Here is a 13928-nt window from a genome sequence, read left to right on the forward strand (position 1 = left end):
TTCCTATCCCCATTGAAGAACAAACATGGGTGGATTACGTCACAACCCTCTATGAAAATAATGGAGCAGCGGTTCCCCGTATAGGTTTTATTGAGAGTAGTCAGCCTTTGGTCCCTTTATCTGAAAAGGATATTGAATCAGCCATTAAGGAAATGCGTTCTTCTGGGGCAATGGGGCCGGATGAACTTCCAATCTCTGTTTTAAAGCAAAGCGGCGCAAAATTGAGCAAATTGTTATGCCCTGTGTTTAACATTTGTTTTTCTAGTGGAAAGATTCTTCCCTCATGGAAAGGGAGTATTCTAGTGCCCCTTTTTAAAAAGGGTGACCGATTATCTCCCCAAAATTATCGCCAAATTGCCCTTTTGGATGCAATTGGCAAAGTCTTTGCAAGATGCCTTTTGAAACGAATTAATGATTGGGTGGACCAAGCTAATACACTTCCCCTTGAACAGACGGGATTCCGAAAGAACCATGGTACCATGGATAACTTAACTGCTCTGCAAGTAATAACTGATAAATCTTTACGGACCTTTTACCATTTGAAAAAGCGCTGAAGACCCGCTTATTCCCTAGGGCAGTGTAAGTTGTAGTCCTGTTGCTGATAGTGATCTCAAGCGCCAGGATGCCCTTGGGGTGACAGTGAAGCGCTATACAAATATACCAATAAATAAATAAATAAATAAATAAATAAATAAAATAAATATATCGGGGTCAGAGGAGGGGGAGTCTCTATGCAGTCTTTATAGATTTCTCCACGTCTTTCGATAAAGTTGATCGCCCTTTGCTGTGGAAGAAACTACTTACTTTTGGTATGCCAGCTAGGCTGCTAAATCTAGTTCAGGAACTCCACTCTGATACCTGGTTTAGAGTATTGTTGGGTGGAGAGAGAGGCCTATCCCAAGCAATCCCCTCAGCCAATGGTCTTAAACAGCAGGGCTGTTTATTAGCTCCTTTATTGTTTTCCCTTTGTTTGTGACCTCCCTCAGACCTTATCCTTAAGTGAAGGAATTTCCCCCACTTTAGGGGACAAACCGGTTGCATGCTTAATGTATGCAGATGATATACTTCTTTTAGACCTTACTCCGAAGGGACTTAATAATCGTCTGCATGCATTGCACATATTTGCCGAGTCCCACCATTTGAAGATTAACAATTCTAAAAGCAAGGTAATGTGCATTACAGGGAAGAAAAAATAGAAATCTGCAAATTTCAGTTGGTTCTTAGGCAGTGAGAAACTGGAAATTGTAAAATCTTACGTCTTTTTGGGGAAAATAGTATGCGGTAACTTGAGCGACAAGGCTCACATAGATAACAACATTAGGAAAGCCAAGACACAGGGAAATGGACTGAGCGCTCTTTATAAAGCCACTGGCAGAAGACATTTTGTCCATTTGCTAGAGGCCTTCCGAGCAAAAATTCCAGCCTCTCTGCTCTATGGCATCGAGCTCATTGATTTGGGGCAATGGGGTTTCTTAGATACTATCGAGGGTAAACTTTTGCGACATCTAACTTCGGTCAATAATGCTTGTACAGTGGAATCCCTCAGACTTGAATTGGGCATACGAAGTAGTTGGGTTCAGGCCCTGGCAGGAGTAATGTTTTGGGTCTTTTGCTTAGCCAAGGGTAAATCGGCTACTTTAAGATTTCTGATTAAAAAAGAATTACTGGGTCCCCTGAAAGAATATTCTTTACTTATAAAGAATTTCAGAAGGGCTGTTACTTTACTGGAATTGGAGGAATCAACTCTTTTTTCGCTATCTCCACATCAGCTAAAGTCGTCACTAAGACTGGCTACATGGGAGTTAAGTTTTAGGAGGGACAGAGATGTCCTTATTACAAAGAAAGGTGTTACGCAGGTTGTCAATTCTTACTTATTTAAACATATACAACTTTATGCATCCTGGAACCTCCCTCACGGCCTATGCCGTTTTTGGTTCCTCTTGAGACATGATCTTCTTCCTTTAAATAAATTACTAGCTAGATGGTATGGTTCTTCCGATAAATGTAATTTATGTAGCAATAATAACTCTATTCAGGATATTGCCCATATTCTTTTTATGTGCCCTGCCCTAATGGCTCATCGCCGAAAGTGAGTGAGACCAATATGTTTACAGTCAAGCATTTTCTCTGCTAAATCTTTACTTGATGCCATTTTCAACCCTCCCAATGAAATGTTTTGTTACAGAATTTTTAACTTTTTTAAATGTTTCTTAGAATTATATTAATAGATATGATTTCCATTCTTTAGTCTCTGTGTAAATAGAATGTATCTTATGGATTTTATGTTTTGTAATTTCTGTTGTCATTTATGTTTTGTTTGTATGTGGATCTCAACCGAGTTCCAAATCATATTCAAATAAAATTGAAATTGAAATTGGACCAACCAGTCATGTGGACTTAGTATATTCTCCACCTGGCTGTATTGCGCAGCATGGGTGGAGAACGTGCACGGGCTCCCACTCCCTGTCCGAGTGCCGAACTAGGCCGCTCATAAGAATCACGACCCTGCTGACATGCTGATGACAGCAGCGTCATGATTGGCTATGGGGAACCTGTGTGCTTCCTGCTTCCGTTAGGAGAGACGATAGAGGAGAAACGGCAGTCATGCAGAGGTAAGAATCATATATTTTTTTTCACCCCTCCCTGCCACCTCTGTTCCGTACCAGACGCCACTGAGAGACAGCACAATCTATGGTGGAGTCTGTGCCCTGGGTGGGGCATTGTGGGTTGTGGCGCTGCATCACTAGTCACCTTGAAACCAAAACCTTTACTTCAAAGATATACATCTTGCAATATCTGCGGCCAACACTAGATAGCAGGAGTATCCAATGCATGTAAATCTACTTTACTACAAGTTACAAACTATAATGTTACAGGTAAGTTACGTTTTCTAGACTGTCCATTCATATTGACCAAAAATCCCCATTGCAATATTACTTATACCTGGCAGACACTAATGCTCCAAAGGATGCATGTTTTATTCTGTACTGCATTTGACTTTTCAAATGAAGTGCAAGTACGTGAATTAAGCGAACGTTTAATAGTTGAAAAGCAGTATTTTTCATTTCCTGATTCAGTAGTTACTTTGATATAAAGGAAATGCATATTTAAACGAAAAAGCACAACGTGGACCTGGAGTCAGTCAGTGAAGGGGCTTTTTTTGTGGGTGACGACATTGTGCTTTGGCAGAATGCTGTTACTCATAATAAAATGTTTACAGCTAAATATTTGAATGCACACAGTGTGAACTGTAACCTCCCCAAAGTACAGTTACTTAATTTAAAACCATTTTCTTTTTTCCACTCCAGATTTTGGCTTGAGCAAAGAATCAATAGATCATGAAAAGAAAGCCTATTCTTTCTGCGGGACAGTGGAATATATGGCACCAGAAGTGGTAAACAGGCGAGGCCACACACAGAGTGCTGACTGGTGGTCTTTTGGTGTTCTTATGGTAGGTGTTTTGTGACTGAACTAACTTTAATGTTTGTGAGTGTGTATTGGAATTAATGAAATTGATAGCTTGTTTTTATGTTAGACATTTTTTAGGTAGTGACTCATCTTTGTCTAATATGACACATGGGGAGTTTATCATGTCCCTTTAATGTCTTGTCATTTATTTTCTTACAAGCTCATTCTAGCATCTGAGACTGGAAGTAATCAGAAATAACTTTGCTAGTCTCATGTAACCATTTATTACAAACGTGAACCAACACAATTATCCCCTTTTACGCCGGCACCACACAGCAGATCTGAACTTCCATGAGTTTGTGTGATCGAAGATGGTGCACAGACCCAGTTATCAGTTCACGGTTTAACAGGGTAAAAGCAGACCAATTCTGCTTGTGGTGCTCAAGTGCCTATAGACCACATTGCCTCACATGTTAGGAAAGTTAAGCACCATCTCGGACAAGAACTCCCATGGTATGTATGCCTGTAAAGGTGGAACACCTGCGCTGAGGAAAAATAATATTCTGTTGTACCATATCACTTTTCTTGGAATGTGCGGAGCTCTTGCAGTTAATCTGTCTCTGAAAAGTAAAGCTCTACCGTGTCTTGCCCCTGCTTGAAGGGAGACAATAGCAGTTGAGCGGTTTTTCTCCCATCTCCGAGACAGCCCACTTTCACATTTGTGCTTCAGCCATAGTTATTAAGGTTATTTGAGATGAGAAGGGGAGCGTGGAAGGAGTATTGGATTGTGTCCATTCTATAATGTAGAATTTCCTTGCTGACTTGAGGGAAAGTTTACATTCTATTAAGGACATCGACGCAAGGCTATGCTTTTCTTTCTCAATTGTTATTGCTCCACAGCCCAGTTTTAGCTTTAACACCATAACTTCTAATTGGACTGCGTTTCCCATGAGTCCCAGTAACAAAAACAATAGTTCGCCAATAACCGGTCCATCCAATGTGAATAAGATAATCCGCAAGCAAATGCACTTAAACTTTCTTCCCGCAAACGCTGCCATTCTTGATCATTCCCTAGTCTTTGTCCCATCGAAAGAAAAATGTGAAGAAAGCGATTTCCCTATCAAATGCACATAATTCATTATTTAACATCCTTTTATACGCCATCTCGAAACAGTAGTATGACTCCAGCTGTGACCGGAGTGGTTGGCGGTGTTAGTATATAGTCGTGGGTCGGATGATCTTGCCTCCATCTGCTTAACAGAATTGAAACTTTTCTTCACGTTGTAGTGTAGCTCCTATTTTCCCAATAGGCTCTGCGCATTGGAATAGTACCTACAGCAGTAAAGGCCTAGGCCAGACGTTAACTAGGTCTACTACTGTCGATACTAGACTTAATTTTTGGGTTTGCCAGCTAAGCTCAGAGTTCGCTAGAAACTTTCTCGAATGTTCAAGGAAGGAATTAACTCCCCTGATTAGACAAGAAGGGATTTAGTTTCTGACAACCATAGAACATGACAACTTTGCTCTCCCCTAATCAAGAGTCAATCTCAAGAGTCGTGTGAGCACAAGGCAATTATTTTACTCAGTCAGTACGTGCATTCTTGGTCTCATCAGAATGTAGAGAAAAGGAAGAGACGGGCGTGTTCAATAAAAGATGTTATTTATTGATCAGTCTCTTTTCTCGTACAAGAGAAATGGATCGATATTATTGCAATACTTATAGTTAAGTAAAGTGCATACATTAAAAGCAATAGTATAAAATAATACTGTAAAAACATTGATATGGTTTCTGAGCCATATGATGTTTAAAATGATTAAAATATATTTACATACACATATACATTTGACTAAACGTACTCAACTGGTGTTTCTAAATACGCCTACCCCGTGTACCTGACCTAAGTCTAATGCGTGGGCGGGAATAGAAAGTTACAGTTTAAGTTAAGTTTGTTTTTGCCAAGTGAATAACTAAAGAATTCTCTGTGAGGGGTTATTCAGTTCTGTACCTGGAGTTTAGGATGAATGAGGAATGGTATCTCTTTCTCTGCTCTCGATATTCCAGGCTGCCTGCGAGGGCTGCCCGAAAGCGCCGGTGCTGGGTCTCTCGGCTTGAGATAGCAGCGCGTCTCTCAGCGCGTCAGGAAGGCGGGGCTGCTGCCAGCGGGGTCTGCTTCTGCTCTCGGCTTCGGCAAGTATGGCTGCTCCGTCTTGTCACCACGCGTGTGTTTGCATAGGGCAAGGTCGGCAATATTTATACCTTAAAGGTGCCGAGATTGACGTAAGGATGGACATAGGTACGTCAATAAAGATGTCATACGACTTGCTCGTTAGCACATTCTTTACTAAAGTTCTCTGTGAAATCAAAACAATGGCCGCACGGATTGTCCAGGTTGTCATAGGTTTGATTTGTTATGAGAACGTCGTATGCCTTATCAGGGGCTGGAGGAATGTCGCTTGTCTAATTAGATCTCAAGCGTTATGACCTAATCAGATAACACGTTCCTGTGCCGGAGTGTGACTGCGTCAGATAACGGTATCTGCATCATGGGGGTTTTCTTGCCTCATGGGCTGACTGTTAGTTAACTTGATAGTTAGTTTAACCAGAATAGGGTCAGGAATAGGGGGACTGATTCAGAACCTATAGAAATACACGACACCCACTCCACGCTAACTATGGTCATATCTACTAATCTATGCATAGTATAACATAGTACAACATACTATAGAGTATAGTGTATACCTTACCACCCCAAAATACATAAATGCATTTCGAAATTTTCAAATATACTGAAAAATTGCAGTCATATATATTGTATGCACTTAAGCTATGAATTAAATGCAAAAGTAAACACGCATTTTTATGCATTATTGCTTATTGGTATATGAGAAATACACATGAAATGGCTCTTAATATGGCTATACAGAAAGGAAGTTCGAGACCATTTCATCACATAATAAAATATTTGTGAACATCCCAGCGGGCAGCTAAAGTCTATAAAGTATCTAAAAATAGAAATTTTAGTTCTCTAGGAATAGTTTCTTACTTTAAGCAGAAGATCAGTGTCCCGGGAAAAAATATGTAGAAAAATATTTTAAGGGGCTTGCTGAAAAAAATTGCTGTCCGTGAACTGGAGTGAAATTGTTCATGTGACTTTATTTTTAAAGTTGAAGGCCGAATTCAGGGAACGCCGTGTGCGAGTTTACTCAAAAGTCTCTATTTCTGTTGCGGAGAGAACATCATATCATTCAGGCTTTCGAAAAAACTGTCAACAGCTTCATGGGAAAGTTCCACTAAGTCGGAAATAGGGGTAACCATGCATTCATGCGCATGATTGTCTCCATTGACATTCTGATTCGCAATGCTGACAGAAGGTCGTACCTGTTCGATGCTGCTTTCATCTTGAACTTCACTACTCTTCAATCGCAGTGGTGAAGATTCCAGGAATGCCGTCATCAGGATTGGCAGCCTTTGAGGGCAGCACAAAGCGTGAACCTTGGTAGGAACCAACAGTGTATCTGCATCCACTGGCGCATCCGATTGTAGCGTCAGACAGGTGTCTAACACGCATTCTTCTCCGCATAGCAGACACCTTAGTACAGGTAAAACACACCTTTGCCACATTGGTCGAAATGATAGAAACCAAGTCATGTTCAGGTCTCTAAGCCGGGAGAGTCCCAGGATTTTTGATATCCGGTCCCGGTATCCAATGGCTAGGATCGTATCTTCCATTGTCGCGAGAGTTTGATCTGTGACATGGGTTGCCATAACGAAAAATAAGGACTAGGAATAGGATTCCTGCAATTAGTCCCAGGATCAGGGGAAGTCCGCCAAAAATCGAATGGACGAAATCTGGAAAAATACCCAGTATGGCTTTGAATGGTGTTAATGCCATCGAAAATACTGTTTTAAATACTTTTGAGACCCCAGTGGTATCAGAAATATTTAAGATTTCGCTTAGGATTTCCGCGAAATGTACGGGGGAATTAGTTGATAATAATGTATGTATCTCTGCAGTCGTCCTTGCGACTTGTAGATCATACGTTTCTTTTGATGACGTGAGCCTTGTAGGCGTCTGAAGAAGCACTGTTTTCATTCTGCTTAAAGTGTCTATTCGAATAGAAGTAATTTTCAAACTGGGCCATGCCCTTGCCTCCCTGTCTGGAAAGGAGCTGGGGAATAAAGAACGTCCACAGCACTTGACCTTCGCCGTTGTAGTTACTAGATAAGGAGTCCCGGGCATAAGACTACAACATCTGCGGTCTACAATAAGAATGTAACTCCCATTATAGAGTCTTTGAAAGAATGGTTCTATTTCAGTTGCAGGTGCGCCTTGCTGGTGACATGAAAGGTTGTATGAATTCCCTTCACAGGCTCCGTGCAAACTAATACCGTTACACAGAAGCGTGCCGCTTAGTGACATAGCACAATTGTTGCCACTAAGAAACACTTTCTGTCCTTTATTACTGACACATGCATGTGAATAGGGCAGGTTCCAAGTTGTTTTAAGGTACCCCTTTCCCAATTTCTCGTACATGCCAGCCTGTATATATTTTTGGCAGTATTGAAACCTGAAGGTTGAGATTGGAATATTTATGATTCCGTGGATTATCCATTCACTGACAGGTCGTTCTGACATTGTCATTGGTAATCTTTCTAGTTTTTCAATGCTCAAGATTGTATAATCAGCACCCTTTTGCACCATACCGATTTGTCTATCAGTAAGGTTAAAGATTTGGAATAGTGACGTTGTGTTGATTAAACGCCAAGGCACATAGCCTGAACGCAGATTTTGTAACGTCCAGCCAAGCTGTACAATGGAACGCAATTGTGACTGACCATGTTGTAATAACAGTAAGTCTTGCGATAGTATATCGATTGCTGAAGACACAATGCTGTCCAATGAAAAAATTCTGGAGGACAGAGTCATTAACCCATTGTCCACTACAGAAAGTGATTTTTCCAAATTAATACGGTCAATTTCCCGTATTCTTTCTGCTGTCTCAATTTGAGTAACCTTCCAGGCCTCATTGTATGCTGCATATACAGAGGCTGCTATGAAACGCTTTTGACGCTGTTTGCGTGGTCCCAGTATGAAATCACGCAAGTCAGCACCATCAGTAAGTAAAGTTAGGTGTTGCTTAATTTCAGGCAGTGTGGAAGTCTGTAGCCATTGAAGGCATAATTTGCCCACACTGTAGGTTGTTATTATCCCTGGGTGATGTCTTTGGGGATATCTAGGGTCTGGCCTGGTCATTTTGAAACCCTGTGTTTTATTCAGGAATCTATCTTGACAGTAATTTGTATCTGTGGGCCAGATCAACCATTGTTTCCAATCAGGATGTGTTCTGTTTTGGTTTAATATATGGTTGACGTCTATCTCTTCATCTGTATCAGAGCTATTGCTAAACATTGTTGGCTTTGGAATAGACGGTTTAATTAAATCTTTGATTTTGGCTAAGCCAAGACAGGTGGTTTGTTGAACAGTGTCATTTAAAAATATCATTTGTTCTGGGATCATGCAGGCTCTAAACAAAGCTTCTATACCCTGTACTTGCCATTCTTTTGTACCCCAAACACTTTTCAGATCAACATTTTTGTCCCAATAATCAAATCCAAAAGTATTCATTTTTTCAAAGAATGAATCTGAATATATCAATTTTGTGTTGGTTATCATGGTTTTCATCCCTGTCTTGTTTGACAATTTAAAATAAAATGTTTCAGCATTACTTATGTTAAAACATGAAAAATATGAATATTTGTCATACACGGTTCTAGAGCTCCCTTTTGGAGGTGTTGCACAATGTTCCCATTGATTATAATTTAAAACATTTCTAGGTTGTGCGGATTTATGCAAAAAATGGTTACCATAATGGTTATAGCAATACATACTATCATAATTTGTAGAACCTTGCAAATAATCATGTTTTGTAAATTTAGCAGACATTACTAAGTCAGACATCATGTTGTTAATACTTTCGAAGTCCCAATCATCAGCAAATGAGTTCGGTTTTGCAAAATCACTCAAGGAGATCTTGATTTGGCGTGGATATTTCAGGATCTCGACCGGACCATAAATTTCATAGTCAGTGTTGTCCCAGGCTACCCCACCAGGTATAGGATTGGCTGTGAAGTTGGCTGAAGAAAGTTCTCTTTTCTCGACGTGTGAAGATGTGTGTGGTTTGAGGACCAAGTTGATGTTCTGACTTGCTGTGTCCATTTTAGCATATTTTCCCTCAATGAAGCGTCCCAAAGTAAATACCATGATGAGCCAAAGTATGAGGATAAATGCACCAAAACCCACCCAAAATTCAATCCATGGAGAAACCAGATATGTTTCTTTCAGTTGTTTCAAAAGTCCCTTCGCTTTGTCTTTAAAGGATTTTGATGATGGCTGTGTCTTTGATTCACTGAAGCCGTCAGAGGAATCATCGAAGTTGATGAAGTACCCGGATGCAGTTCTGTCAATTGTTCCAATTGCTTCAGGATTTTTGTTTCTTGCATTCTCACTTGGTACTTCATTGTAGATTGGTGTCTCTGCTAAATGTTTTTATTTGGGTTTTCAGAGGTCTTAGTTCTATTGCATTGTTGCATAGTCCTTGTTGTTCTTCTGTAGGCGTTTCGAATGTGATGAGCCTCTTTGTTAGGACCTCTGTACTGGTAGCAAACCTTGGTGTTCTGCTACTTATTGGGAGTCCACTTGGCCTACTGTTTGTTATCGGCCACATGTTGTGGTTTTACCAGGTCGATGGATACAACTCGGTTCTCCTTTTTTCCAGCAAGTGGCGGTAGTACAACTGATCTTGTCCCGTTGACAGACAAGACAGGAACTGCTTTTCTGTAAGAAGGCCCAAATTCCTTCTTTACCGCGATCTTCTCCCTGACTAGATCCCCGACTTTTGGAATCCAGACAGGTCTTGCCGGGACAGGTGGTGATTCTTCAGTGGTTGTTGGCTGTTGTTTCAACTGTATGTTGCTCAGGTCTTTTCTTGTTTTGTTTAAGTCCTGCAAAATAGCCAAACGGTCTTTGACATCAAAGGTTTTTTCTATTACCACTGAAGTCTGACTATCAAGGTCAGAGATCAACATCCTAGTTCCGAATAATAATTCGTACGGACTGAATCCCTTCAGAGAATTTCTTGGCAAGTTATTTAGACTACGTTGGACACTTATTAGATGTTTGACCCACCCAGCTCCCGAACCTAATACCTTTGCCGTTATAGATTGCTTTATGTCACGTTTTTTTCTTTCAACAATTCCGTTCCCCTCAGGGTGAAATGGACAAGAGTACCGCAATTGCACGCCCATGCTGACCATGGCCTCCTTATAAGCCCGAGAGCTTAAAGCAGGACCATTGTCCGAATGCAGCATGCCAATTGCGTATGTGCCGATAAAGACTCGCAAATCTTTTATAACAGTTCTGGCGTCAGCCGTTTGCTGGGGCCACATCCATATGAATCTCGTGCATGAGTCCACTTCGACCAAGATATATTTATAGTTACCATCCCTTTGTAAGGGACCGCAGTGGTCTAGATAAACACAGGCTAATGGTTTATCCGAGATTAGAAGGGGCGTCTGCGCTGGACGTCTCACCGTTGATACTTTCATTTTTTGACATATTTCACATTCTAGAACATAGTTCCTTGTTTGTCTTCTCATTTGTGGCCACCAGTATCTCTGTTTTAATAATGATACTGTGGCTGAGACGCCAGCATGGATAGAAGCAAGCCCTTCGTGTGCCGCTATTATTAGTCCTAACCTATGTTCCATGTTTGGAATTGCCCTATCCCCCACTCCAGGGATTCGAGCAAAAGGAACATTGTTTGCATCAGTTATGTATGAGTAATTTACTGGAAAGCCTTTAGGGAGTGGTTCTATCGAATCCTTTTCTGAAGCGCTGACAGCTTGTAATATTTCGCTGTCTATTTTTGTTTTTGACCGGGTGACGGCAGCTACGGAAGCCGTTTGCACAGCTGCCTTCGCGGCCTCATCAGCCAAAGAATTCCCTGCGACGTGAACGCCATCACGTTGATGACTCAGTGTATGTATCACGTGAGTCTTTGGTAGTTCTTTTTGTAAAAGAGCTACTTGTTCCCAGAGCATTTTATGCTTGATTGTGCCACCTTTCGCATCCTTGAAACCGTTCTGAAGCCAGATCTGCAAGTATTCATTATAAGACTGAACGCAATAATACGAATCGCACACTATGAGTGTGGGGAATTCTCGATCGGTATTTTCAAGCGCCATCTTGAATGCTAGTAGTTCAGCTCGCTGAGCTGTACAATCTCCTAAGGATTGTGTTTTAGTGAGGGTTGGTTTAAATTTCCCTTCGTGCCAACGACCTTTAACAATCGCGCACGCAGCACTGTAAGCTTGTTTACCCCTACTGCGGGTTGTGCTGATCCGTCTGTATATATTATACAGCCGTAGTGATCTAGAGGCAGAATTTCGGTTGGCGGAGGACATTCAAATTCATATTGGAGAAATTCTTGTGTTTTTAAATAAGGATCAAATTCGTACACCACGTCTGTTGCAGCAAGAGAGTTAGCCCATTGTATCCATCTTGGATGGAGTGCTTTAGCATTTGGAATGCTTGCCTTTGTTACCGCCTCTAAGGCTGGTATTGGTGTCACGATTATTATTCGTTTACCTTGTGCCAGGGCTCGTTCTTTTGCTATAGCTGTCTGTGTTGCTGTAAGAATTTTTTCCGTTGGGCTAAATTTCATTTCAGCCTTAGTGTACAAGTGTGATTTGAATGCAATTTGTACCTTTTCTCCCTCATTAGAGGTCAGGTATGTGAATCCGCATCTCCCTGGGATGACTCGAATCACAAGATTGCGTGTGTTATCACGTGTTTCTAATTTTGTTTTAATTAGCATGTCTGTTTGTAAGGATCTCAAAATTTCTGTGTGTTTGAGTCCAATTGGATCTTTTAAAGTCTGGTTTAATTAGATCATAAAGGGGTTTGACCCTTTCTGCGTAATTTGCAATGTATGTTCTTCCGAAATTTAGGAAGCCTAGAATTGACTGTAGGTTTTTTAGTGTTTTAGGAGCTTGGATTACGGCACATTTCTCTAGGAAATTGTCTGCCAGGCTTTTACCTTCACTTGATAACTCATATCCTAAGAATAGGACCGTCAGATGGGCAATTCTGGACTTTTTAAAGTTGAATTTGTAACCCTCTGCAGCGAACCCAAGTATTATGGTGTTCACCCTTTTCAAGTGAGTCTCCAAGTCATCATCTGTTAAGTAAATGTCATCGACATAAGATAATGCTTCATCATCATATAGTTGTAGTAATTCTGTTACTCTCGCTGAGAATACCCCCGGGCTGTTCTTGTACCCCTGGGCTAACCGACAGAATTGCTTTTGAGTGCCATTTACTGAGAATGCAGTTAAATATCTGCTCTCTGGTGCTATGTTTTGACAAAAGAATCCATTGGAGATGTCCAAGGTTGTTTTGTATTTTTTGCGCACTATGTTATTCATTAGTGCAGCACTGTGTGAGTTTTGCACTGCAAAGGTTTTGCAACATGTGTTAAGGTGTCGGTAATCCAAAACTAGACGATATGAATTGTCTGGTTTGGAGACCGGAAACAAAGGGTTGTTCATTTGTGAGGTGCAAGTTTCAATCACCCCCTGGTATTCTAGCTGATCTAGTATTTCATTTACTTGTTTTTTAGCTTCTTGCTTAATTGGGTACTGCCTTTGTGCAGTAGGTTGTGATTTTAACTGGATTTTGTGAGGAGGAGAATCCTCATCCCATCCTACATGATTTTTATATAAAGCAGGTGCTAAGGCCACTGCCCACTTTCTAGCAAGTGTGTATTTTTTATGAATCGGTATTTGATTCGAGAAGGCAGGCATAATTACTTCTTCGCCATGAGGGCACTCCCTGACAAACTCTGGTGGCCAGTCTTTTTCAGCTAGAAGGATGTCATAGCCTTTGGAGAGGTTATCCCAAAATAGTCCCCTAATTTTCCTAGTCTTATCTCCCTCTATACGTAATGTTATCTCGTATATCTTGTGGGGCTTGCTAACTCTGGTGTCTGCAGTTTCCACTTGAAGGTATTCATTCGTGTCCACTGTCTCCAGATGATTCATAAGGACTTTGCGAGCTATGCTCACCTCTGCTGCGCTGTCTAGCATTGTCTGAGCCCATTCTCCGTTTTTCAGTTGTGTCCTCAGTATTCTCGGCATTTTTAACTACCTTGATACTGGCTACCTTCTTTTTTGGAAATTGTAATTTCTTTTTTAGCTGAGCAGGTTCCTTGTCTTTGGACTTGGCGTGCTCTTCTGATCGTCCTCTTCTTTCCGATTTCTGCGAGGAATTCTGAAAAGATTGAGAGGGACGTGTATCAATGTCTTGATATCTATCAGGTTTTTTAATATTATCCCTATTTCTAAGGTTATATCTATTCCCAGAGGGGTCACTCTGCGGTGACCTCTGTCTTTGGTTTGGAGATTTCTCTCTTCGCCTGGGAGACCTTCCTCTGGACTGGAATTTCTTTTCTTTAGGATT

General features: G+C 41.0%; 1 protein-coding gene across 3 annotated transcripts in view; it reads left to right on the plus strand.

Moving 5' to 3' along the window:
• Nucleotides 1-13928, plus strand: part of RPS6KA3 (ribosomal protein S6 kinase A3) — a 698725-nt gene that overhangs the window by 302592 nt on the left and 382205 nt on the right. For all 3 annotated transcript variants that reach the window (XM_078657643.1, XM_078657644.1, XM_078657645.1), the window contains one exon: nucleotides 3309-3451. In XM_078657643.1, coding sequence (XP_078513769.1) covers nucleotides 3309-3451 — 143 coding nt within the window. The remainder of the gene's footprint in view (nucleotides 1-3308; nucleotides 3452-13928) is intronic.

Source organism: Lissotriton helveticus, chromosome 8 (assembly GCF_964261635.1).
Source record: "Lissotriton helveticus chromosome 8, aLisHel1.1, whole genome shotgun sequence".
Lineage (NCBI taxonomy): Eukaryota > Metazoa > Chordata > Amphibia > Caudata > Salamandridae > Lissotriton > Lissotriton helveticus.